This window comes from Phoca vitulina, unplaced genomic scaffold, assembly GCF_004348235.1.
Source record: "Phoca vitulina isolate PV1807 unplaced genomic scaffold, GSC_HSeal_1.0 scaffold23, whole genome shotgun sequence".
NCBI lineage: Eukaryota > Metazoa > Chordata > Mammalia > Carnivora > Phocidae > Phoca > Phoca vitulina.
This window is the reverse complement of record NW_022589726.1, coordinates 14,731,544-14,756,609: the sequence shown is the minus strand read 5'-3', so window position 1 is coordinate 14,756,609 and position 25,066 is coordinate 14,731,544. Positions and strand designations below refer to the sequence as shown.

Here is a 25,066-nt window from a genome sequence, read left to right as displayed (position 1 = left end):
CCTGCAGAAACCCATTGGCTGTGTCCATCCAGGCTCCACACGAGTTCCCACAGGGCAGTCCCCGCTCACTTTCCTTTCCCTTTCCCGGGGCAAGGAAGAAGCCCCTGCCCCTGGCTGACCTGCCTGGGCTCAGTGGCCCAAGGCCACATGGTGAAGCTTGCATAAGAGAAGTCTGGGGCTTGGAGCAGAGATTCCCCACCCCCACCCCCACACCGACAGGGAGGGCAGACGCTCTGGCTCTGCCCTGGTGGGCTAGGTCTCCTGACTCCCAGCCCAGTGCTCCTCCTTTGTGCCTGCCATTGAACTAGGGTAGGCCCCGATGCCCTGCCACAGCCAGCAGAGAAAGAGGGCCCCCTGGACCTCTCTGTACATGCTTCCCCAAAAAGGCCTCTTCTCCCCTAAATAACCAGAGGAGGCCATTCTGCTCAGCTGCAGGGCTGGTATAAAATTAGGAGGCCTGGGTTCGTTCTGGCTGGACCACTGCTTGCCTGGTGATCCCTCTGGGCCTCCACCTGTGGGGGGGGGGGCAAGATCCTGCCGCCAGCAGCCAGCCTGGGGCTCAGGGCTCACTGTGGGCTCTTTGCGGTCCGCCGGTGCCCAGTGCGGACCTGCCCCCTGGACGAGTTCCAGTGCAACAACACTCTGTGCAAGCCGCTGGCATGGAAGTGCGACGGCGAGGACGACTGCGGGGACAACTCCGACGAAAACCCGGAGGAGTGCGGTGAGGCGGGGGGCGGGGCCCGGGGGCGGGGGCGGGGCTCTCACACCGCGCGGGGCTCCAGCGCCGCCTCCCAGGCTGATTCTGGCTCCGTGCGCTCCCACCGCTGCAGCCCGGTTCGTGTGCCCTCCTAACCGGCCCTTCCGTTGCAAGAACGACCGCGTCTGCCTGTGGATCGGGCGCCAGTGCGACGGCACCGACAACTGTGGGGATGGGACTGATGAGGAAGACTGTGGTGAGCAGGGAGCCAGTGGAAGGAGCCTGGCGCCGGTGGGCGCGCGCTGCGCCCTAGTTTGGGTGCTGCCCAGGGGCTGGGGGGTGGGCCGAGTGCGAACTGCGCCTGGGGAGGGGGAGGAGCCAAGGCCGGGAGCCCGGGGGCACTTCCTTGGGAGAGAGAAGCCCCGGGAGAAAGCCCGGGAGGCTTCCTGGCGCCTAGGTCTTGAGGTGGAGCTTGGGACTCTGAATGTTTAGGCAGCAACCCCCCCGAAGCTTGACAGACAGCCACAGGGGGTCCCTGCGGCAGGAGGCCGTGGGGTGGCGAATAGTCAGATCTGAAGCCCCCGCCCTCCCCAGAGCCCCCCACGGCCCAGACCCCCCACTGCAAAGACAAGAAGGAGTTCCTGTGCCGGAACCAGCGCTGCCTGTCCTCCTCGCTGCGCTGCAACATGCTGGACGACTGCGGGGACGGCTCGGACGAGGAGGACTGCAGCATCGGTAAGCCCCGCGCTGGGCTGCGGGGCGGGGGTGGGGGGGGCGCCGCGGGGGCAGAGAACCGAGGCCCCGGCCCAGGGCGGCTCAGGGCAGGGGACCCGCTCTGTCCCCCGCAGACCCCAAGCTGACCAGCTGCGCCACCAACGCCAGCATCTGCGGGGATGAGGCCCGCTGCGTGCGCACCGAGAAAGCCGCCTACTGCGCCTGCCGCTCGGGCTTCCACACCGTGCCAGGCCAGCCCGGATGCCAGGGTAGGAAGGCGGGACTCGGAGGGGGCGGGCAGACACCCAGACTCTCCATGACCCTCCCACCCCCGTGTAACCCCCAGACATCAACGAGTGCCTGCGCTTCGGCACCTGCTCGCAGCTCTGCAACAACACCAAGGGTGGCCACCTCTGCAGCTGCGCGCGCAACTTCATGAAGACGCACAACACCTGCAAGGCCGAAGGTACCGCCCCCAGCCCGCAGGGGACAGGAGTGGGTGGGGCTAGCAACACCTGGATGTAAACCAGGGCTGACATGTGGGAGGGGACGCTTCCCTCCCCGCACTGTGCCAAAGCACAGAACCCCAGACCCACAGGCCCGCTGCCGGGTAGAGGGTGCTGGTTTGGGGGTTGGCTCATCTGAGGAAGTTTGGGGTGGGGGCAGCACACCTATATCCCACATGTGCCTCCTCGCCCACCACGCCCTGGAGGAGAGCACACAGGCACGCATCACCACACAGTCACGTGTACCCCATTTGCTTTTTGTTTTCAGCTTTAGCGGAGTGTAATTGACAATATTGTCAGATATTTAATGTGTACAGGTGATGATTTGATATATGTACACCTTGTGAAAAGTTTCCTTTCATTGAATTAACACACCATCATCTCATATCTACTTTCTTGGGGGGCAATGAGAACACGTAAGTTGTACTTCTCCATGTCTTTTGGCGCACACCTGCACCTGCCTGAGTACAGAGAGCCCCACCCAGCCGCGCACACACCCCCGTACCCGTGAAGGCATGTGTATACACACAGTCCCACCATGGGCACCCACAAGCACATATCACACGGCGTGCGGCAGAGTGTGGTGATGCCAGCCGGAAACTATGGGGAGGCAGAAGTCCCTGGGGCTGGAGAGGCCCAGAAGGCTTTCTAGAGTGGCAGGTCATACCAGATTAGCTTAGGGAAGAAGAGGAGGAAGCCCATCCCAGCAGCAGGCCCGGCATCCCCCAGCCTGGCCTCCTGCCTCTGCCTTTTCCCTCACCCAACACCTGGCCTCTTGCCCGTCCAGGCTCTGAGTATCAGGTCCTCTACATCGCCGACGACAATGAGATCCGCAGCCTGTTCCCCAGTCACCCCCATTCGGCTTACGAGCAGGCCTTCCAGGGTGACGAGAGTGTCCGTATCGATGCCATGGATGTCCATGTCAAGGCCGGCCGTGTCTATTGGACCAACTGGCACACGGGCACCATCTCCTACCGCAGCCTGCCACCTGCCGCACCTCCCACCACTTCCAACCGCCACCGGCGACAGATTGACCGGGGTGTCACCCACCTCAATGTGAGCACCCCACCTGGGATGGGATCCGCACAGATTAGATGGGAAGACTGCAAAGAGCAGATGGTTCAGAGCAGAGTTTGAAAGGGCCAGTGGAAGGGGGCAAAGGGTGAGACTGGTGGGCAGGGCAGGCAGGATCGTGTTGTGGGCACGATGACAGGTGGGCAGAGCCATGCCAGTTGTCGGTAGTTGGCTCTACCACCTCGCAGCCCAAGGTGGCAGGGCACAGGGGGCACACTGGCCTTGAGCCTCAGAGCCACATTCAGCTCCTGATGGTCGATGCCACCCTCTGTGTCGGTCTTGGCCGCCCATTTGACCTCTTTGGGCCTCACTTTGTTCCTCAATAGAGCAAGGTAATATCTAATCTAGCAAAACATGAGAAAGCTCTAAGTAGGGCTCATAAGGTAAGTGTCAGTGAATCTCTTCAAAATCAGAGAACTGGCCCTCCGCCTGGGATGACTTGGTAGCAGGGACAAGCCGGCAGGTGGTGGTGGGGATAATGGGCAAGAAGACAAAAAGTAGTAGCCCCTGAAATTGTCATCCGCCCTGTGCAGATTTCAGGGCTCAAGATGCCAAGGGGCATCGCCATCGACTGGGTGGCTGGGAACGTGTACTGGACGGACTCGGGCCGAGATGTGATTGAGGTTGCACAAATGAAGGGCGAGAACCGCAAGACACTCATCTCGGGCATGATCGATGAGCCGCACGCCATTGTGGTGGACCCGCTGAGGGGGTGTGCAGGGTTCCTGCCGGGGGGAGGCATCCAGGCGGTGCTAGGAAGCCCCTGGGAGGGGAGTGGGTACCCAGCTTCCCCAAGCATGTGCTTCCCCTTCCAGACCACCCTGAGATCAGAGTCCTCCTCTGGCCCTTGTGACTTCAGGCCACCCCCAGCTCTGGCCCTCCCCAGTGCTGCCTTTGCCAGAACTCCCAGCTGGCCTGCCGGGTAGGGGCCTGACCTCCACTTGGCTGGCTGTCATGTGCCGCCAAGTTCCGGCTCCTCCTTTGCTCCACGGGGCAGTTCTGCCCACTTTGTTGACTCTGGATCAGCACAGTGTGGTTTTAGAGTAAAAGATCCTTAACCTGGGCAGAAAGCTGACTCCCCTGGTTTTCTCTGGAGGAGGTAGACAGGACACCCTCCTCCCAATACCCAGCAGTCCCTGTGCCCAGGCCATAACCTGGTGGCCCACCTTGCTCAGCCTCCTCTGGCAGTCCCAAGGCCTACCCACACTTCTTCTCCTTCCCTAGCACCATGTACTGGTCAGACTGGGGGAATCACCCCAAAATTGAAACAGCAGCAATGGATGGGACCCTTCGGGAGACCCTGGTGCAGGACAACATCCAATGGCCCACAGGTTTGTGGCAGCAGGGGCAGGGGGTGTGGGAGGGGTGGGCTTGCTGAGCCTGAGGTCACATAAAAGCTAGGAGGGGAAGGGGCTTGGACTGGGAGAGACAATGAGTCGTGGAGGCTTTTCCTCGACATGACTAGGAGTGGTCGTGGAAACAGAACGGAGCTGTCCCAAACATGGAGACAGTTCTGCTTTTCCTCGAGCCTAGGGTGGGAGAGGCTGGGCCCTCACAGTGCTCTCTGCCTCCCGCCCCCGCCCAGGCCTGGCTGTGGATTATCACAATGAACGGCTGTACTGGGCAGATGCCAAGCTCTCAGTCATCGGCAGCATCCGGCTCAATGGCACAGACCCCATCGTGGCTGCTGATAGCAAACGAGGTCAGCATCTGAGAGCAGCCTCAGCTGGCCCTGCCCTTGGGCCTCTTGTCCTCCCCACTGAGTCCAAGGCCTCATCCAGCACCTCCATCCTCCTCATCCTGGCGCCCAGCAGTCCTGCAGTGCCTTCCAGGCCTCGACCCCTCCTCCCCCACGCTGGACTCCCTCTGTACCAGCCCTGCACTGTCTGGCCCACTTGCCCATTCATTCATTCCACCAATGAGTATTGAGCTGCATGGAGGCAACAGAGGTGGCAGGAGGAGCTTATTAAATGTAGGGAGAGGGAGCAGAAGTCCATCCTGATCCCAGAAGTCTAGGGCTGATGGGACCTTTTGCCAGGAGGGGCCGCAGGAGGAGGAACAGGTTGGGGGGAGTTCTGTTTGGGACGTGTTGAGTTTGGGGTGCCTGGGAGCCATGGGAGCCAGTGTCCTGGAGAGTGACCAGGGCCTGAGTCCCCTCTGAGTCTACCTCCTCCCCCAGGCCTAAGTCACCCCTTCAGCATCGATGTCTTTGAGGATTACATCTATGGCGTCACCTACATTAACAATCGTGTCTTCAAGATCCATAAGTTCGGACACAGCCCCTTGATCAACCTGACGGGGGGCCTGAGCCACGCGTCTGATGTGGTCCTGTACCACCAACACAAGCAGCCTGAAGGTAGGCAGAGAGGGCAGGCCTGGGGGCAGAGTCTCCAGGCTGTCGCCTCAAGTCTCGGTGGGCGGGGGGGGAGGTCCTGGGTCCCCAAGGCTCAGCATCCTCCCACCCCTGCCTGCACCCGCAGTGACCAACCCCTGTGACCGCAAGAAGTGTGAGTGGCTCTGCCTGCTGAGCCCCAGTGGGCCTGTCTGCACCTGTCCCAACGGGAAGCGGCTGGACAACGGCACCTGTGTGGCCGTGCCCTCGCCAACGCCCCCACCAGATGGTATGCTCGGGCCCCTCCCGCGTCCCCACCTCCAGCCCCGGGACCCTCTGCCCCGTGACCCCTGAGTTCCCCTCTTTCCCTGGCTCTGTGCCTGACGGTCCTTCCTGCAGCTCCTCGACCCGGAACCTGTAACCTGCAGTGCTTCAACGGCGGCAGCTGCTTCCTCAATGCGCGGAGGCAGCCCAAGTGCCGCTGCCAGCCCCGTTACACGGGCGACAAGTGTGAGCTGGACCAGTGCTGGGAGTACTGCCGCAACGGAGGCACCTGCGCGGCCTCCCCCTCCGGTACGGCCTCCCCCTCCCGTACGGCCTCCCCCTCCCGTACGGCCTCCCCCTCCGGTACGGCCTCCCCCTCCCGTACGGCCTCCCCCTCCGGTACGGCCTCCCCGTCCGGTACGGCCTCCCCCTCCGGTACGTTCTCCCCCTCCCGTATGGCCTCCCCCTCCGGTACGGCCTCCCTGTCTGGTACGGCCTCCCCCTCCAGTACGGCCTCCCCCTCCCGTACGGCCTCCCCCTCCGGTACGTTCTCCCTCTCCGGTACGGCCTCCCCCTCTGGTACGGCCTCCCCCTCCGGTACGTTCTCCCCCTCCGGTACGGCCTCCCCCTCCGGTACGGCCTTCCCCTCCCGTACGGCCTCCCCCTCCGGTACGGCCTCACCCTCCGGTACGGCCTCCCCCTCCCGTACGGCCTCCCCCTCCGGTACAGCCTCCCCCTGCGGTACGGCCTCCCCCTCCGGTACGGCCTTCCCTTCTGCTGCCAGGCCTGCTCCCGGCTCCTCGGCGTCCCCCGGCCCCAGCCTCTCGGCCGTGGGCTCCACCTCGGGCGGGTCCCCAGCGGCCACCCCCCCCGCCGTCCTCCCTGGCTTCACCTCTGCCCCCCGCCCCGTCACGCCTCACTCCCCCAGCCCACGGCCCCAGCGTCGCGTCCCTCTGCCGCCCGCCGTCCGCCCGGGTGCCCCCGGCCCCGCTCCCCCCGCAGCAGGGCCGGCGCCTCGGTGGGCCACAGCCCCGCTCACACATCCTCTCCCGCCAGGCATGCCCACGTGCCGGTGCCCCACGGGCTTCACGGGCCCCAAATGCACCCAGCAGGTGTGTGCGGGCTACTGTGCCAACAACAGCACCTGCACCGTCAACCAGGGCAACCAGCCCCAGTGCCGATGCCTCCCGGGCTTCCTGGGGGACCGCTGCCAGTACCGTGAGTGAGCCCCCCGGGCCCCGGGGCGGGGCGCCCAGGCTGGCCGTCACAGGGCCATGCTTTAGGGAGGGAGGCCGCTCGCGGCTCGGGCCGGCTCAGGTTGCTCCCCCGTAGAGGCTCAAGGTGCTGAGCCCCCGGCATCAGGATTGTTCCAGCGAAAGCAGTGCCCTGTCAGGCTGTTTGGGGCCGTGTCCTTATGCTCTGAGTCTGCGACGGGGGGTTGGCCACAGGGGGCTCAGGAGGAGGTGGGAGTCACCTACAAGACCTGGGGATCCCCTCAGGTGTCCACAAGCTGGGGAGGACCCTCGTGAGGGCGGGGCTTGAGACACCTCCCCCCCGCCCCCCCAGGGCAGTGCTCTGGCTACTGTGAGAACCTGGGCACGTGCCAGATGGCCGCCGACGGCTCCCGGCAGTGCCGCTGCACCGCCTACTTCGAGGGACCGAGGTGTGACGTAAACAAGTGCAGCCGCTGCCTCGACGGAGCCTGCGTGGTCAACAAGCAGAGTGGGGACGTCACCTGCAAGTGAGTGGGGCCTGCCCCGCAGTCCTGCCCGGCCTAGACCCCGGCCCGGCCCGGCCCCCCTCCGCCCCGGCCCTCCCTCGGCGCCTCAGCCACCCGCTCCCGGCCCAGCCAGCCTGCTATTCCTCCCGCAGCTGCTCCGACGGCCGGGTGGCCCCCAGCTGTCTGACCTGCGTCGGCCACTGCAGCAACGGCGGCTCCTGCACCATGAACAGCAAGATGATGCCCGAGTGCCTGTGAGTTGCACCTGAGCCTTCCCGAGACCTAGCTCATCCCCACCCCTCCCCCAAATCTGAGCAGGGACCCTCGGGACCCTGCGGCCCCTCCCAGTTCCGTGGCAGCCATGGCTGTGGAGGCCGTGCCTGCTCAGGTCTGCCCCTCCTGCCTGCAGGTGCCCACCCCACATGGCAGGACCCCGGTGTGAGGAGCAGGTGGTCAGCCAACAGCAGCCTGGACGTAGGTGGCAGGGGATGGGGAGGCAGAGCTCCAGGGGCCTGCAGCAGGGAGATTTTAGCCTCCTGTTTCCCCTGATCCCCTCTGACTCCGTTTCCCACCTCCTCCCCTCCAGATATGGCCTCCATCCTCATCCCTCTGCTGTTGCTGCTGCTGATGCTTCTGGTAGCTGGAGTGGTATTCTGGTACAAGCGGCGAGTCCGAGGGTGAGTTATGGAAAATTCTGGAAAATTCTGGCTATTAGTTTACCATCCTAGCCTTGCCCTCCTAGAATCCCTGCCCCGTTAAAATCCTGCTTCCCCCAGGGCTAAGGGCTTCCAGCACCAGCGGATGACCAACGGGGCCATGAATGTGGAGATTGGGAACCCCACCTATAAGATGTATGAAGGCGGGGAGCCTGATGATGTAGGGGGCCTACTGGATGCTGACTTTGCCCTGGACCCTGACAAGGTGGGCCGGGAGGACAGAGGAGGAGGCTTCCAGAGTAGAGACAAGAGGCTGTGGGTGGGACGACGAAGGGCACTGGGTTGGATGATGGAATGGAGGTGGGGCGCCGGGCACCTGGGCCACAGATCCCATCCCCTGAGCCCCACTTGAACCCTCTGTCACCTTGCAGCCCACCAACTTCACCAACCCCGTGTACGCCACACTCTACATGGGTGGTCACGGCAGCCGCCACTCCCTGGCCAGCACGGACGAGAAGCGAGAACTCCTGGGCCGGGGCCCTGAGGACGAGATAGGGGACCCCTTGGCATAGGGCCCTGATCACTGGACTCACCCCAGAGAGCCTCCTGCCCCCTGCCAGAGAAGTCCTTCGATGAGCCCCCTCCTGCCCAGCCAGCCCTTCCCCGGCCCTGCCGGGGTGTATAAATGTAAAAATGAAGGAATTACTTTTTATATGTGAGTGAGCAAGTGAGCAAGCGAGCACAGTATTATCTCTTTCCGTTCTCCTCCTTCCTGCCTGCTCCTCAGCACCCCCCCCCCCCATTCTGCCTTCAGGGAGAGGGGCAGGGAGGGCTCTGGGGGCTCCTGCGGCTCACAGGTACCTGCCTCCCACCTTCCACCAAAATGCACCCCCACTGGGAGAGCTGGTGGTGCTGCCTCCCCTCCCTGTACGAGACACTTTGTCAAGGCTCTCCCCTCCCTCGCCCCACCCCCACTCTCATCCCCCACCCCCACCCCCCCAGCTCCCTGAGGGCTCCTTCTGGGAAGGGAGAGTCCTTTGCTGCCCCTGTCAGGAAGACTTGGCTCTGGCTGAGGGAGCAAGGAAAGGATGGAATTTTTTAGTTCTTCCTTGGGGGGGGGGGTGTTCCATGTGCCAGCCCCCACTCTGGGGCACCTCTGAGATGGCCATGCTCAATACCCCTCCCGGACAGGCCCTCCCCCTCTCCAGTGCCCCCACCGTGGCTCCCAGGGCTGGAGACTTTCTTCGGTAAATGGTCCCCCGGCCTCCCCCACCCTCCCCTGGGGATGAGGAGAAGGTGGGGCACACCCAGAAAGGGCAAGCGGGGCAGCCCCGCTTTGGGGACATGAACGTTTTAATAATTTTTGCTGAACTCCTTTACAACTAAATAACACAGATATTGTTATAAATAAAATTGTAAAAAAAAGAAAAAAGCCACTTGTGTCTACCTATGAGTGTGAGACTCTGGGAGCTGGGCTGTGCTTGCCTGCTTCTGCCACCAGAGGGAGGCCTGCTCTGTGCTGGAGGCAGGCTGCAGAGTCTGGTCTTCAGCGCCCTTCTCCCTGAGCTCCCTCCCTCTCCATCTGGCTGGCAGGGGAAGGGGGTGGCACTGGACTTGAGGAGGAAGACCTGTTTCTCCTGGCTGTGTGACCTTGAGCCAGAGACTTCACCTTTCTGGATCTCGTATTGTCTCTGGCTCTACAACGGTAACTCCAACACCTGCTTCTCTGCATTGTCACTGACAGGATAACACCACCAGCCTCCCCAAAATGATCTCCCACAGTGAGAAATCCCACCATAAGAACTGAACACACTGGAGTTGTGAAGGGCTTTCTAATCAGTCCTTCAAGATGTTCCCACACAGCTCTCTCTGCCTGAGTTTGCTCTTGAAGCGCTAACATCATCATGGAGACTAATTAATCAGATGCCAAGAGTAGAACTCTAGATTCAGGAGAAACGGGAGCGGGGGGTGCCCCTGGACTGAAGGAGAGCTGGGAAGACCAGTTAGCCAGGCCCCACTGGCCACCAACAGATCCAGCTCACCCATAATTTTAGACATCCCAGGAGTTGACAGGAAAGGACTGCTATAATCAGAGGGGTCGTAGGTCTACTGCGACCCTCACCCAGAGAGAGGGGAACCTCTTGCAGAAAGTTACACAGCCTTACACTGTCCAAGACTGAGAGAGTTAGAGCACCGCTCTCCCCTTAACAGCAAACGTGAGCTCAGGGAGGGCATCTGCAAACACTGGAAGAACCGTTACCCAACTCCCAAAGGAGGGCACTATGTTGCTTTCTGCCTCCCTCCCTGGTTCAACCTCCTCATCTTACTCCATTCTTGGGGAAGCTATGGGCCTAGGCACCTCTAGAAACAAGAACCTTCCCCATCCCTCTTAGCCCTGAGATCCCATCTCCAGCCTGAGCCTCCAAGCCAGTTCTGAGATCGTCCACTGTCTGGGGCACCTCAGAGCCCCAGGGCAGAGTCACCCTGCTGGGGAGAAGAGGCATCCTCCACTGTTGCTTAGGAAGGTTTGTGACCTCATCTTTCCACCAGGTGGCGCACGCACTCCTGCAGCGCTGCTCACCCGTAAGCCCGGCACAGCCCCCTCCCCAACACTAATTATGCACCTGCAGGCGGACCCCAGCCTAGCCTCTCACTTCCTTCCCTCGGGCTCTTCTGCCACACCCCCTCCACCCTCCACCCTCCGCCCGCCGGCTCCCCTCCCTCCCCCAGCGCCCGCCTGCTCCCCACCACCACCAGCCCCACCCCCTCGCTCCCTCCCTCTGTCAGCCGTGCATCTGGCGCCCCCGGGGAGCCACTGATTCTCAGCCTGTCGCCTCAAGATCCTGGGCAGAGCGAGAGGGGCCCCCAGCTGCGGCTTGGAACACACACCCCTCCAGTCAGCTTCCTCCCTCTGCCCCTCAGGACCGGCCAGGAAAGAGTCTACCAGGAGGCAGTCCTCGAACTCCTCACCTGGCAAGGACATCGGGCCTAAGACAGAGATGGAGAAGAGACAGGGACTGAGGCTGATACAGACAGAATGAGAGACAGAGATATGGGGATGGAGAGATGCAAGGGCAGAGGCAAAGACCCAGAGATGGGAGTGGGGTGTGTGTGTGTGTGTGTGTGTGTCTATAGCTGGAGATAGAAGGAGGTGACCTAAGACTAGCAAAAGGAGAAGAGATGAGGTGGGGCAGTCGGGACTCCAGAAGATCAAGACCCTAGTGATGGGCTGCTACCCTGGGTACCCTAGGCCTGGAAGTCTCCACTGGCCCCGCCTACTACCTCACAGCAGCCCCTGTGCTGGGCACCTGGGCTCAGGATTCTGGTTGGAGCCTTGGGGCGTCAGGCCTGGCCATTCCTGCCCCTTCCAGCCTCTCTCCTCCCTGCCCCATCTGCACCCAGGTCCCTGCCTCCTGGCTTCTGTCTGTCTCTCTGGGTGTCTCTGTGTCTGCCTCATCTTCTCAGCATCACTGATCCTTTCTGCTGTCTGTCACATCTTTGTATCTGAATATCTCTTTGTATGTGACTGGGCTTGTCTTTTGGACTGCCAGGGCCAGTGTGTACCTGTGCGTGTGTCCATCTCTGTCTGTGGATGTTTGCTCTCTGCCAAGGCAAGGAAGGGGGTGGGGTCCGAGCACCTGGCTGGGTGTGCTTGTCTCTTGCTGCAAATGTGCATTTGTCTCTGTGTGTGTGTGTGCATCTGTGTGTGTGTGTGCATCTCTGTGTGTGTGCATCTCTGTGTGTGCGCTCCTGTGTGTGTGTGCATCTCTGTGTGTGTGCATCTGTGTGTGTGCATCTGTGTGTGTGCATCTCTGTGTGTGTGCATCTCTGTGTGTGCATCTGTGTGTGCGCTCCTGTGTGTGTGTGCATCTGTGTGTGGGGGGGTGTGCATCTGTGTGTGTGTGTGCTCCTGTGTGTGGGGGGGGGTGCATCTGTGGGGGGGGTGCTTCTGTGTGTGTGTGTGCTCCTGTGTGGGTGTGTGGGTGTGCATCTGTGGGGGGCAGTGTGCCTCTAGGTGTGCACCTGCCTGCATGTGTGTGCTGGTCTCTGCATGACCATGTTTCGCTCCGCCCGTGGGCTCACCTCTGTGTGCGGCCTGCCCCTGTGAATGCATCTGCCTGCGTGCCTGGGGGGGGTGTTGGTGTCTCAGGGCATGCGTCTGTCTCTCGGTCTCTTTGCTTGTCCCCATCTCTCACTGTCTAGGTGTCGGTCATACCACAACCTCAGCCACAGCCTCAGCGCATAGCAACAGCTGACAGCTGAAGACTCCCCGGGCAGGGAAGAGAGCGAGACTGGGGGGGCGGGGAGGGAGCCGAGCCGATGAAGAAACAGCCAAGAGGATAGGGACAGAGACAAGGCTGGGGCTGGGGACAGAGACAAGGGCAGAGACGGAAAAGGAAAGGGACGAGGACCGAGAGGAGCTGGTGGTGAAAGATGGGACAGTGGAAGGGAAGGGGTAGAGACTGCACCAAGAGGCTGGGCAGGCGGCGCTGAGGGGACTTCCTGCCCCACCCCACCCCCCTGCAGGGACTCTCTGGGCCGCGCGGGGGTCAGCGGTGGGGCGCGAGGGGCAAAAGTGAACGGCCGGTCCAGCAGAGGGGTCCGGAGGCCGCGGAGGTGCCTTGGGGGCGGGGGTGGGGGCGTCGGGCGCCGTTTGTCAGCCCTATTGACAGAAGTGATGGGGTTTCCGTCCGTGATCAATGATTCTCATCTCCGGGCCGAATGAGCCGCGGGGCGCCCATCCATCCCCGTCAGCGCCGCACGGCCGCGGCCGCCCGAGACCCGCTCGGCCTCACCTCGGCCCCTGCCCTACTCCTGCCCCGGACCCACCTCAGCCCGGAGCCTAGAAGGGGCCCGGAGCACCGAGGGACCCTGGTCTTGAGGGGCCGCTGAGCCTCGCCGGGCTCCTGCTCCGCCGTGCACCCCTTTGGCGACACGGTCCCGGAGCCTTGGGCCCCACGCCCGGCCCCATCCCCATCGGCGCACAGACCTAGCCCCTCGGGTACGCGACCCCTAGGCCCCGCAGCCCTCTGCGCTTCGCACCTGGGCCGGGGGCGTGTCCGGGGCGTGTCGGGGTGAAAGTCACCTTCGGTGCCCCCAGCTGGGCGGGAGGGGGCGCGCGGGGCGCGGCTGGGATTGGAGCGACGCGGAGCCCCGCCCCCCCCCCGCCCGCCCGCCCGAGTCCGACCCAACTTTCTCCCCCGCCCGCGCCCCGCCCCCAGCGCCGAGCTCCGCTCCTCTCGCTCAGTCCGCGCGGGCCGCGCCGCCTGCTCCCGCCGCTCCGGCAGCCGCCCCACGGAGCGCCAGCCCGGGGCCCCTCGCCCCCAGGCCCGGCTCCGGCCTGCCCGCGACCCGTCCCGCCCGCCCCGCTCGGCCGCCCGGGAAGATGCGGCTGCTCCCGGAATGGCTTCTCTTGCTCTTTGGTCCGTGGCTCCTGAGGAAGGTAAGGGCGAGCCGGGCTGGAGCGGGAGCGCCGGGGTCCGGGACGCAAAGGTCCCAGAGTGCGAGGGGCTCCGTGCGCCCGCCCGGCCCCCAGCGCGGAGCGTCCCAACTTTGCGCGGCGCCGGGGACGCGGACAGACAGACTCCCCGATCCAGGACCGGCGCTCTCCCAGCCCAAGTTGGCTGAGGGTTGGGGGTGGGTGCCGGGGTGGAGGCCCGACTTGGATCTGGCTCCAGGCTCGGCGGGGGAGGGGACGAAGCCCGACCCGCGAGTGCGCCAGACTGAGCGGGAGTGCGAGACAGACAGACAAGCCAGCAGGGTGTCAGCCTTGCCGTCTTTCCGCGCCAACCTCGCTCGCCTTCCTCGCTGTCTGTCCTTCCACCCTTCCACCCCGCCTTCCCATTTCTCTTCTCTGCACTTGTCACAATGCCAGGCGGGCACCGTGTTCCGAGCATACACGACCCGAACACACGCGCGCACACAGATTCGGCCGAACTTGGCTACAATCTCCCATCACATTTCTCGCGGAGACACCTTCTCCCCTGCACAAACCTCGCAGACACACCCCTCTCTCGCGCCCAGCTGATGAGGGTGGGGGCTGTCTGGGAGGGGAGTCTCTCTTCCTGTGCTCTCCTTGCTCCCACATCCCACGGCTGCCTCTTTCCCCCCCACCCCCAGGCTCTGGGGCGAGCACCGAGGCTAAGGAGGCCCAGATTTGATCTGCCTCCCTCCCAACTTAGAGGCTTCAGCTCCCGAGCGCGGCGTGCTCCTATGTGCTGGTGTGGAGTGTGTGGGTCAGCGCGTGCACCTGTGTGCATGCATGTGTCTGGGGCAGCCAGGCTTCGGTCTCTAGTGCTGGGGTCCAGGGTGCATGTGTAAGCTACTGTGGTGTGTGGTGTTGGCTTTGAAGGGGTGAGTGCAAGCGCCTGCTTCACAGTGCCCTGCTATGTGCCCCACAATGGGGGCCTAGGCCCTGGACCCCGTCTCCTTTCATGGCCTCCTTGCCCAGGACTTTTCCGTTTCCTGCACCCTAACTGCGACTTTCCTAGCTTGGCGGCAGGCAGGTAGATTCCTAAACCCCTACTCCCTGCACACCAGCCCCGAGCCCCTGTGGAATCTGCAAGGGGTGTAGTCCTCCTACCTTTCCCCTGCCAACACTCGGACCCCACCTGCTCAGCCAAATCAAACTCAGCAACTCCAGCAGGTTAGGGGCTGTCCTAGTGAAGGTGGTGATTGAGCTTCCTGATTCTCCCAAACGCGCCTGGTGACCTTGAGGGGCTGGAATGTGGGCAGAGGGGCTCCCTTCACAAAAACTGCTTCCCCTGGTGGGGGGCCCCTTTGGACTCGCTGCCCAGCTCTGCCCTTAGACTACTGCAGGAGGGGGCCTGGGCCCCACAACCCATCTGTGTATGTGAAGGCCTGGGGGAGAGGAGGTAAGGATGCTACTCCCCTGCCCCTCCTTTGTACTTCCTCCCCACTCTCCTCTCCACTCTCCCCATCAAATAAACTCCCCTGTGGACAGATCTGGTTTAATTTCCTTGCCCCCTGAAGGGGAATGAAACATCTGGTGAAGACTTGAAGGAGAGTAAGCGTGAGGATGTGAGTGATGGGGATCTGAGTGTGTGTGAGCTGGTTGTGGGCCTCCGTGTTGGAGTCAGTGGGGGAGAATGTATCTGCCATTTGGTCCAGCTTGTGTGCATGTGAGAATCAGTGTTTACACGCATGTAAGTCCTGTGGCTGTGTACATATGTGTAGTTGCATGGCAAGAGTGTGTGTAGAGAAGTGTTTGTGTGTCCAAGTACCTATCTGTGTGTGCTTGTGTGCACTTGTGAGTACAGTATGGGCACATGGCCTGTCCCAAGGTGGGTCTCCGAGTGCATCTGTGCGCTGGGGTGCATTGTTGCCTGTAGGTAAGTCTCTGGCATTTGTGAGAGTCTGTGTGCTTGTGGTTTGGAGTGCCTTGGGGTGTGGGTATGGGATTGTGAGGCTCAGGATGTGTTCATGTATCTGAGTGTGGCTTATGCGTGTGTGTGAGAGCTCAGGGCTGTCTCAGTGCCAGGCTGGGAATATGTTGACATGGTAAGAGGCTGGTGGGGGACAGTTTACAAGGTAGCTCTTTGGAAAATCCTAATTGTCCAACGCTAACAACCCTGCCTCCCCAGCCCCCTCCTGGGCCTGGGACTCCGGGCTTCTGCTACCCCGGGGGCTGTGGCCTTTTGGCCAGACCTTCTTCAGGATCTTTCTGATAAGGTCTCTGACTCCTCTCCCCCTCTGTCTCTTGTCTTCCCCACCCCTTGCCAAAGCGGCTGCCTACTAGGAGAAGCAGCAGGCGATCAATAGTCACTAATCACTAATCACTAATTACTAATTAGCTGGGGGAGGGCAGGGGCGGGGCCCTGTGGGACCTTCCATCTCTATCCTGCCTCAGGGCAGGATTAGGCCTAAGCCAGCCTCTCAGAGCCGGCGGGGCCCCAGACCTGCGTCTAGCCACCCCCTCCTGCCTCATACCCCTCTCCAGCCCCCCAGCTAATCTCTGGCTGGGCCACTTAGGCACGTGCAGCCTGGGCGAGGGCCCAGAGCCTTGGCGGGGATTTGGGGTAATCAGGGGCCGCAGCTGGGCCAGGGGCACAGGAGAAGGGGGGCCCTGTGAGAGCTCCCTTGGGCCAGAGCCTGCATGTATGAGAGAGGTGCTCATTGGAAAGGAGAATTTAGAGGGTCATGGGGTTGGGGTGGGGGAGGAATTGGAGATCCAGGACTGGGTGAGTGGGGAAGAGGTGAGGTAATTGGGAGACAGAAACAAGGTAATGAAGGGTCACTGGGGTCAGAGGCGAGGTCACTGGGAAGGGGCGACATAAACGTTGAAAGAGACCAGGTAAGTGGAGGGGGCGCCCCATCCCAGGGCTCAGAGATGAAGTCATTGTCAAGGAGATGGGGAACTTTGAACAGAGCCCAGCAACTCCACATGGGTGGGGTCCAGGAAGGGGACAGGGTGACAGAGAGAGGGCAGGGTCATGGGGTAGGTAGGGGTCCCAGGGCTGAAGCACGGCTGGGCGCAATGGGGAGTCGCGGGTGTGGGGTGCAAGCGAGCTGCGGGGTGGGAATGGGGAGCAGGAAGCGCTGCCTTGAGCGCTAGAAATTGGCGAGTCTCCCCCTCTCCCTCTCCTGCCCCTCCTCCACCTCCACCCCGCCCACTCCCCCTCCGGCTCCGGCTTCGGGAAATTACATCCCCGCTCCGCGGCTCTCCCCCCCCCCCCCCACCGCGCCCCGGAGCCCGCGCCTTTATAGGCACATTTATTGCAATAATAAAGTGTGGCGCGGGGCGGGGGGCGGGGGGCGGCCGTTCCCGGGGGGACCGCGCCGGCTCTAGGAAGCAGGGAAATAAAATAAAATAAAATAAAATCAAAATTCAGATAACGGTAGCCTTGCGCTGCCGGCCTCGAGCAAGCGGGCAGGCGGGGCTGAGGGGGAGGGGGTGCCCGGCCCAAGGGCAGAGCCCGCCCCACCAGCGGTCCCCGCCCCCTCACGCTATAGTGGGGTCTGGAAGGAGGTATCAGCGCTTCCACCTGCCCGGCCCCCTCCCATAGCCTAATCCTGCCCGTCTTCTGCCTTTTCCTCTGACTTGTCCTCCATACCTGTCCTCAGCTCCTGTCTCTGTCCCTGTCTCCCATCTCCTTCCTTGTCCCCCCATTGCCCATTCCAGTCCCCATTCACATTTGCCATCCCCATCTCCTGGGTCTCTGCATCCCTCAGCACCCCTGTTCCTGCCCAGAAACCCATCCCCCATTTCTGTTCCCACCCCGGTCTGCTCCCCATCCCCATCCTCCAGTTCCTATCCCACTCTCAGTCCTGCTTGCTGTCCCCAGTGCCCATCCCTCATCCACCATCCCTGTCCTCCTTCATCCCCATTTTGGTTCCCATACCATTCTCTACCCCTCGTCATTCCCCTAGTTCCTACCCCATCTACATCCCTGTCTCTGTCCAATGCCTAACCACCATGTATGATCTCCTCTCCATCCCGGTTCCATGCCTATCCTTGCTCCATCCTTATCTCTGCACCATATACTGTGCCTGCCGAGTCCCAAACCCCAGTCCCCCTCTCTCTCCATCCCAGCCCTCACCCCAGCCTGTCCTGTCCACCCGCCTCTGTCCGTACCCCAGTCTCTGTCCCTGGTTCCCAACCAGACCCTGTCTAGTCCACCCCCCGCTGTCTGCGGTGGCCCCCACCCCCACCCCTTGCTAGGTACAGGGCTTCATACGCTATTCCCTGCCCTTCCTCAGCCCAGGCCCGGAGCACTCTTCCTTCCCCAACCACAGGGTGCCGTTCCCTTCCCCGGGCCGGAATCCTGAGCGGCCCCGCCTGACCCACACAGCCGGAGAGAAGCCAGGGACTGGCCTGGAGGCCTGGGGGAGGTGCGCCCTGCAATGCGGCTGGGGGCCGACAGCCTGAACCTCCCCCCTTTCCCCGCGGTCCCATCCCGTAAGAACCCCCCACACACACACACACGGTGGAGTTTGTTCAGCAGCAAGAGGCTGCCTCAACTCCCCTCCATTGTGTGGGCTCACTGCCTCAGGGGCAAAGCGCTCCTGGCTGGGCTCCTGCCCCGCATGGGCCTGGAGGCGCCTGGTGAGGAGCACCCCCCACCCCCACCCCCACTCCCACCCCCGCCTGCCACCAAGCACCTCCGCCCCCTGCGCCGACAGCCAGACTAGCCTCTCCCCTCGGCAAATGTCACTGCGCCCAATTAGCTTAATTAAACCAGCTCTGGAGCGAGGGGGACCCCTCCTCGGACAGCACCCTGCTCCCACTCTCAGTCAGAGAGGGGGAGGGACAGCACCATGGGTCTGGGGAAAGAGGGGCTCTTTTATCACCCTGCTTTCCCTCACTCCCACTGCACCCACAGTTGGAGACAGCCTGAAGGATAGAGGGAAAGAACCAAGAGAGACAGACAGAAACAGGGAGAAAAACAGAATCACGGAAGGAGAAAATTCGAGACAGAGTGAGGGACTGAGAGAAGAGTCGCGGAGAGAGATGGAAAAACAGTGAAAGAGGGAGCGCGAGAGAGAGGGAGAGTGATCGTGCAAGCGAGGAAGCCAGAGGGAGGATTTGATTTTATTTTATTCCATGTTCCCATTTCTCGGCTCGTTTCCTCACAGGCTCTCACCCCTCCCTGTCTGAGCTCCCCCCAAGGTCGCTTTGGCTGCCCCCCCCAACTCTTCCCTTTTATCTTGGCAGTCTCCTGCAGTGGGTGGGGGTGCGGGTGCCCAAAGCCCAGGGATTTGCCAGGATCAGAGAAGCGCAGACAGCAATTTGTCTGGGATCGCCGGGCGGTGGGGGCCGGGGGCGGGGAGACCCCCAGCACCCCTCGCCACCCAGCCAAACCTCCTTCCCTCTCCCAGCTCCTGCCTGCGAGGAGTCGCTGGACTGAAGCAGCCCTTGACAAGTCCTGGGCTGGATGCAGGACTACGAGCGCTGCGGGGGTGTACTGGGAGGGGGTGTCTCAGAGGCATTCGGGGTCATAAGAGCAGGTGACTGGAGACTGATGGATGCCCCTGGGAAGGCAATGTTGGGTCCAGAAGGGTGAGGAGATTAGGAGTCAGAGTTCAAATGACTCCCCCCTTCTTTGACTTTCTCTGGAAGCTTTATGCACTCCCTTTCTCCAATGACCTCCCTGAGGCTCAGGCCCTGCCCTCTCCAAGCCCACCTCCTTGGACGCCTGCCTTGCCCCCTCTCCCCCCCACGGTGGCCTGGGACCCTTCCCACCGTCCTTCTCAGGCCCACCCTCCTGGTGTTAGCTGCTAGCTCAAGCTTGTCTGTCTGAGTCAATCACTCTTGCCGCCCCCGCCCCCCTCACCTGAGCTGGGAGGAGGGATGGACGGGAGGAGGAATGAGGGGGGCGATAAATATGTATGACGAGCGGGTGGCGGCGGCGGCATTAATAACCCGGGATCACAGTGCTGTGGGGATGGGGACCAGGCGGTGGAGATTCTAGCCCAGCAGCTTGACTCCGGCATTCCTGTCCCTTGTGGACTCCTGGTGTGTACACAGGGCGTGTGCAAACAGAGGGGGGCACCCATGCTACCAGGCCTCTTTACCTACCCAAAGCTCAGCCTGCAGGCCAGTGCGGGGAACCCCCCAGGGACCAGTCATATACTCACACAAATGCACCCCTCCCCTCCGGGAACAGACCGCACTTGTTCGTTCTGTCATTGTGGGTATGGTGACACACACCCTTGAGAAAGAGCTTGACACATGGCCAGAGGATGATAGGGGCTCACACAGGAAAAGTAACAGCTCCCGAGAACCAGACACAGCCAACCCAGGCGTACAACTACACCACTCACACCGACGCAAGCACCACAAGCTGACCGACAGCCTCGCTCAGACCAGCCCGCGGGCACACACAGCGCACCCAGGCACACGCACAACCAGGCGCACGCACAACCCAGGCACACGAACAACCCGGCACACACACAACCCAGGCACACACACACCAAGGCTCATACACAACCCGGGCACACGCACAACCTGGGCGCACGCACAACCAAGGCTCATACACAACCCGGGCACACACACAACCCAGGCACACGCACAACCAAGGCTCATACACAACCCGGGCACACGCACAACCCGGGCGCACGCACAACCCAGGCACACGCACAACCCAGGCACACGCACAACCAAGGCTCATACACAACCCGGGCACACACACAACCCGGGCACACATACAACCCGGGCCCATGCACAACCCAGGTGCATGCACAACCCGGGCACACGCACAACCCGGGCACACGCACAACCCGGGCGCACGCACAACCCAGGCGCACGCACAACCCGGGCACACGCACAACCCGGGCGCATACAGAACCCGGGTACACGCACAACCCGGGCACACGCACAACCCGGGCACACGCACAACCCGGGCACACATACAACCCAGGCGCACACACAACCCTGGCGCATACACAACCCAGGCGCACGCACAACCCAGGCGCATCTACACAGCCCCAACAGACTGACACAACAGTCAGCACCACAGGCACAGGCACACACACACACACACACACACACACACACAGGCCCCTCAGACCACCGTGCGCAGCCCCTCCAGCAGACACGCTCACCCATAACCATAGGTTGAGACACATGGTGAGCGTGCACGTACACACACGCTCTCACACACATCGTCACGCCAGGCGCACACACACACACACACACACAACCAAGCCCGGGCTGACAGAAACACCAGCACGCCAGGCTGACACACGCCCCCCCCCCCCCCCCCGCCCCGACAGTCTGAACCTGGGCAGCAAGGGCCACGCCAGCCGGCCACAGCTAACAGTCTGCCTGACACACTCTGACACCGCGGCTCCTCTCCCTCCCGCCCCCCTCGCTGGAGCGGCATCTCCATATTTCTTCCTCTGGCTCTCACACGTCTCCTTCCTTCCCGGCCACCCCCCGCCCCACCCCACCCGCCCCAGATAATTGATGGCCCGGGCCTGGCCCGGCCGCTCCCGCCTCTCGATCCATCTTGTACTCGCGCCCGCGCTGTCTCCCGGATCGGCCGCCACCTGAGACAGCCGGGGACGGGTGAGGGCGGGCGGGGTTGGTCCTCCAGCCCCCTCCAAGCCCCGGGAAGGACCACTAGGCGGCCTCCCCCACAGTAAGAGGGCCGGAGGCGGAGAGGGGTGCCCGCGGAGCCCCCCAGCCTCAACCCACAGCGCCGAGACTCTCCAGGGCTCTTAGTTCAATCGGTTTCCCGGGCCCCTCCCCGCAAGGGAGTGGAGGCTGAGGCCTGCGTGGGGGGCTTTAGTCTGGGCAGAGGTGTGGGGAGGTCTTCACTTCTTTCCTGATGCTGGGATGTTGACAGCGGTCATGGCCTGGACTGCCTGAGTCCACCTCCTCCCTGGTCCACCATTACTCGGAACCAAGCAGGTTCCAGGCCAGGGGAGACGCAGACGGCGTCCACAGCTCCACTCCCTACTCTACCCTCGCGGGCTTTGGCTTTTTTGCCTTTCTCAGCTCGCATCGGAGTTCTCTGAGAACACATGGATTCTCAGTGTCATTTCACAGATGGAGAAACTGAGTACTGGTCGGTGACTTGGCCAAGAGCACAGAGGGCTGAAGGGCTGCCGGCCGGCACCAGTACACGCTCCCGGAACCACTGACTGTGGACTGCCCAGTTCCCTCTGGGCTCCTAGCGGCTGGGGAAAGGGGCTGGCCGGGGGGGTGGGGGTGGGGGTAGGGCCCTGGGATGGCCAAGGACAACTCCAGCGTCTCTCTTTTCTGCTCTTTCTCCGTCCACAGGTCGTCAGTGCCCAGATTCCGGAGTCCGGGAGGCCGCAGTACCTGGAGCTGCGCCCCGCCGCGGCCAGAGGGGGCGCCCCTGGCCAACAGCTCGCGGTGCCGAGGGCTTCCCACGGCCTGGGCACCGCCGGCGCCTGGAGCTGGGCCTGGCCGGCTAATCACACCCGGGCGCTGGCCCGGGCGGGGGCGCTGCCTGCGCGGCGCACCAAGAGGAAGCCGTCTATCAAAGCGGCCCGCGCCAAAAAGATCTTTGGCTGGGGGGACTTCTACTTCCGGGTACACACGCTCAAGTTCTCGCTGCTGGTGACCGGCAAGATCGTGGACCACGTGAACGGTACCTTCAGCGTGTACTTCCGCCACAACTCGTCTAGCCTGGGCAACCTCAGCGTCAGTATCGTGCCGCCCTCCAAGCGTGTCGAGTTCGGGGGCGTCTGGCTGCCCGGGCCGGCTCCCCACCCGCTGCAGTCTACGCTGGCCCTGGAAGGGGTGCTCCCCGGGTTGGGGCCGCCGCTGGGGATAGCGGCCGCGGGACCCGGGCTAGGGGGTACCCTCGGGGGCGCGCTGGCGGGCCCATTCGGGGGCGCGCTGGGAGTGCCCGGGGCCAAAGAGTCTCGCGCTTTCAACTGCCACGTGGAGTATGAGAAGACAAACCGCGCGCGCAAGCACCGCCCGTGCCTGTACGACCCGTCGCAGGTGTGCTTCACCGAGCACACGCAGAGCCAGGCCGCCTGGCTCTGCGCCAAGCCCTTCAAAGTCATCTGCATCTTCGTCTCCTTCCTCAGCTTTGACTACAAACTGGTGCAGAAGGTGTGCCCAGACTATAACTTCCAGAGTGAGCACCCTTACTTTGGGTAGCGCGCCTCGTCCTCGCCTGGGCCCTAAGCTTCCCGCCAAATCCCGGCCTCCCTCAGTGGGACCCCTCCCTGTGCCCCGCAGCTCCTGTGGCCGCGTCCACCCCTTCCATTCCGAGGGCGAAAGGAACAGCCCTCCCGGGGACCATCAGCCGGCGTAGGTCCACCCTTTCCTCATGGGGAGTGCCCACGAGGCAGTGGGGCGGCGGGGGTGGGGGGAGAGGTAGCCCCCTCCGCTGCCTCCCAAAGTGAAGAGGCAAGAGCGCAGGCCTAGAATAGGCGGGGCTTGGAGGCGGTCCCAGCGTCCCTCACGTCTGCCGTGGGTCCCCCCCCATGCCGCAGGCGCTGGGCTGGACATTCCCTTTGTCCGCATCTTTAATGACGCCTGGCCTGGCACCCTCGTCGCACCCTTTCTTACCCCCAGGCGCTTGTCCTCCTGTTCCATCCTGTCCCCACGTAAAGACTGTGAGGCCTATAAACTGCGGCCTATCCCCGACCCCTTCTGCCTGCCGGTATGCCTGTCCGCCTTTCCCCGAAACCCTAATTAGGGTAGCGGAAGCAGAACTCCTGGGCCTAGGCGATCGACTGGGCGCCTGCCCTCTCTGCCCGTCTCCCTCTCGTCCCTGCAGTCCTGCTCCACCTGCCCCTTTCCGGCTGCTTCCTCTTGGTGATATTTTTCTACGCCAAAACAGACGGGAAAGGGAACAAAATAAAGTGAAATCCAATACGTGTCTGTGTGAGAGACCTTCGTAGGGAAGGGGGTGGTGCTGTGGGTTTAAGGGTGGCAGAGACCTGGCCAGGGCCTCCTCCCTCGGCGGCTCGTGGGAACTGAGGCAAACATTGAGGGAGCTAACACCTTGGAGGTCATCCAGGACCAGATCAGGGAGAGACGAGGGCGACCCTTGCGGTAGGAGCTCTGACTGAGATGGGGGATTTTCTCCCCGAGGTGGGCGAGGTGAAGCAGCAGCAGATCGAGTGGGGATGAGACCTGAGAGGGGACTACCAGCGGACAGTTGACACGACTTGGGGGAGGAGGTATAAGGCCTTGAAATGGGATGGAGTTGCAGGGACAGCGTAGGCAGAGCGCTGACAACCTGCTAAGCTCCGAGGGGCTGGCGGGAGGCGGCAGGTGGGGGGAAGGGGGAACGGTGTTTGCGGCATCTGGAGTCATCGATCTTCCTTTTCCTTCCTAATTTCGTGGGCGCTGAGTTTGCAGACGGCTGAGAGAGGGAGGGAGGCCAGAGACGAGGGGGTGGGGGAAGGGACGAGTGCGAGTTTGGAGAGCCGGGCCGCGTCGCCGCCGCTCGCCGCCTGCAAACGAGGCCCCCTTCAGCCAGCTGCCCACCCTCCCCGCCCCGCCCCTGCAGCTCCCTCCTGCCGCCGCCGCCGCTGCTAATTTTATCCGCCCCCAACTCTGGCCCGGGCGTTAATTGGCTGCGGCTTCATTAGCAGTTCTCAAGCTCAGCCGCCCCCCTCCCCTGGGGACCCCTGACTGGGGCGAGGGAGGGGATAGGGACAAGCTGAGGCACAGAACGACACCAAGACACCTCGTCTTCTGCCCTCCTTCTCCTTGAGTCCTGGGCCAAGATACCGACTCAGAGAGTGCAGGACTCTCCAGGGAATTGCCCACTGGTTCTAGCAGGAAACTGAGTCAGAGGTGAATCTGATCTAAACATGCCTGGAAGTGAAAAGTCGTTGAGGGGAAAATAAATCATGGATGGATGGATGGATGGGTGGGTGGGTGGATGGATGGATGGGTGGGTGGCTGAATAACAAGATCAAGCTGAAAGGAAGAGGGAGGTGGGAGGTGGTTGTAGGTCAGAGATTGGAGGAAGGAGAACCCCCAAAGAGAGCCCATTGCTGGAAAGACCTGAGAACACCTGAGGCTAGAGTAGGGGGGAAGGAGGTTAGAGCTAAGCCAGGACTTCTGAGGCCTGGTATGAGAGCCAAGTGGGAATGTTTAGAATTAGCAGGTTAGCCTATCTGGGCCTCAGTTTCTTCACTTGTAAGGCAATGATAAAACATGTCCTGGAGATTAAATGAGACTGCATTTGAACGTGTTTTGTGATGGATTGTCCTTCTCTTCCTCTGACTCACAAACTGCCTCCTTTACAGCCATCCTCTTCTCCTCCTCCCCCACCCCTTCCCCCTGGGACATCTGGACCTCTGGGAGCTGAGTTGCCCCTGCCCATAACTGCGCTTGTTGCATTTTGTTACCTGATGTCCCAGCAGTCAGTGATCTATTCTTATATCTCCAAGGCTAGGCCATGTCTGGCACAGAGTAGGAGCTCAACACGTCTGTTGAATGAATGAGTGAATGAATGAATGAATGAATGGATGTGTAATTTTGCTAAGTAAGGCAATGGTTCTCAAAATCACTGCTTATTAGAATCACTGAGAGGTTTCACTGTCACCATGAGTGGGCAAATGTCTACTCATTAAGATCCATTGAATTAGAACCTCTGAAGAGAAGCCTCACACTCATATATTTATACTACATTTCCC

General features: G+C 62.2%; 2 protein-coding genes across 2 annotated transcripts in view; both read left to right on the top strand.

The window, feature by feature from the left end:
- The window catches only part of LRP1 (LDL receptor related protein 1), a 79,804-nt gene extending 70,409 nt beyond the window's left edge, over positions 1-9,395 (top strand). The window contains exons 71-89 of the mRNA XM_032420259.1: positions 602-721; positions 831-953; positions 1,292-1,432; positions 1,546-1,680; positions 1,758-1,877; positions 2,705-2,973; positions 3,525-3,703; positions 4,216-4,322; positions 4,577-4,693; positions 5,171-5,347; positions 5,472-5,612; positions 5,723-5,896; positions 6,644-6,805; positions 7,154-7,328; positions 7,460-7,561; positions 7,717-7,781; positions 7,894-7,984; positions 8,084-8,228; positions 8,395-9,395. Coding sequence (XP_032276150.1) covers positions 602-721; positions 831-953; positions 1,292-1,432; positions 1,546-1,680; positions 1,758-1,877; positions 2,705-2,973; positions 3,525-3,703; positions 4,216-4,322; positions 4,577-4,693; positions 5,171-5,347; positions 5,472-5,612; positions 5,723-5,896; positions 6,644-6,805; positions 7,154-7,328; positions 7,460-7,561; positions 7,717-7,781; positions 7,894-7,984; positions 8,084-8,228; positions 8,395-8,535 — 2,684 coding nt within the window. The 3' untranslated portion in view covers positions 8,536-9,395. The remainder of the gene's footprint in view (positions 1-601; positions 722-830; positions 954-1,291; positions 1,433-1,545; positions 1,681-1,757; positions 1,878-2,704; positions 2,974-3,524; positions 3,704-4,215; positions 4,323-4,576; positions 4,694-5,170; positions 5,348-5,471; positions 5,613-5,722; positions 5,897-6,643; positions 6,806-7,153; positions 7,329-7,459; positions 7,562-7,716; positions 7,782-7,893; positions 7,985-8,083; positions 8,229-8,394) is intronic.
- A 3,932-nt stretch (positions 9,396-13,327) lies between these two features.
- Positions 13,328-23,252, top strand: NXPH4 (neurexophilin 4). The gene is made up of 2 exons (XM_032420842.1): positions 13,328-13,406; positions 21,711-23,252. The coding sequence occupies exons 1-2, from the start codon at positions 13,350-13,352 to the stop codon at positions 22,563-22,565; spliced, it is 912 nt and encodes a 303-aa protein (XP_032276733.1). The 5' UTR covers positions 13,328-13,349; the 3' UTR covers positions 22,566-23,252.
- Positions 23,253-25,066: the final 1,814 nt, after the last annotated feature.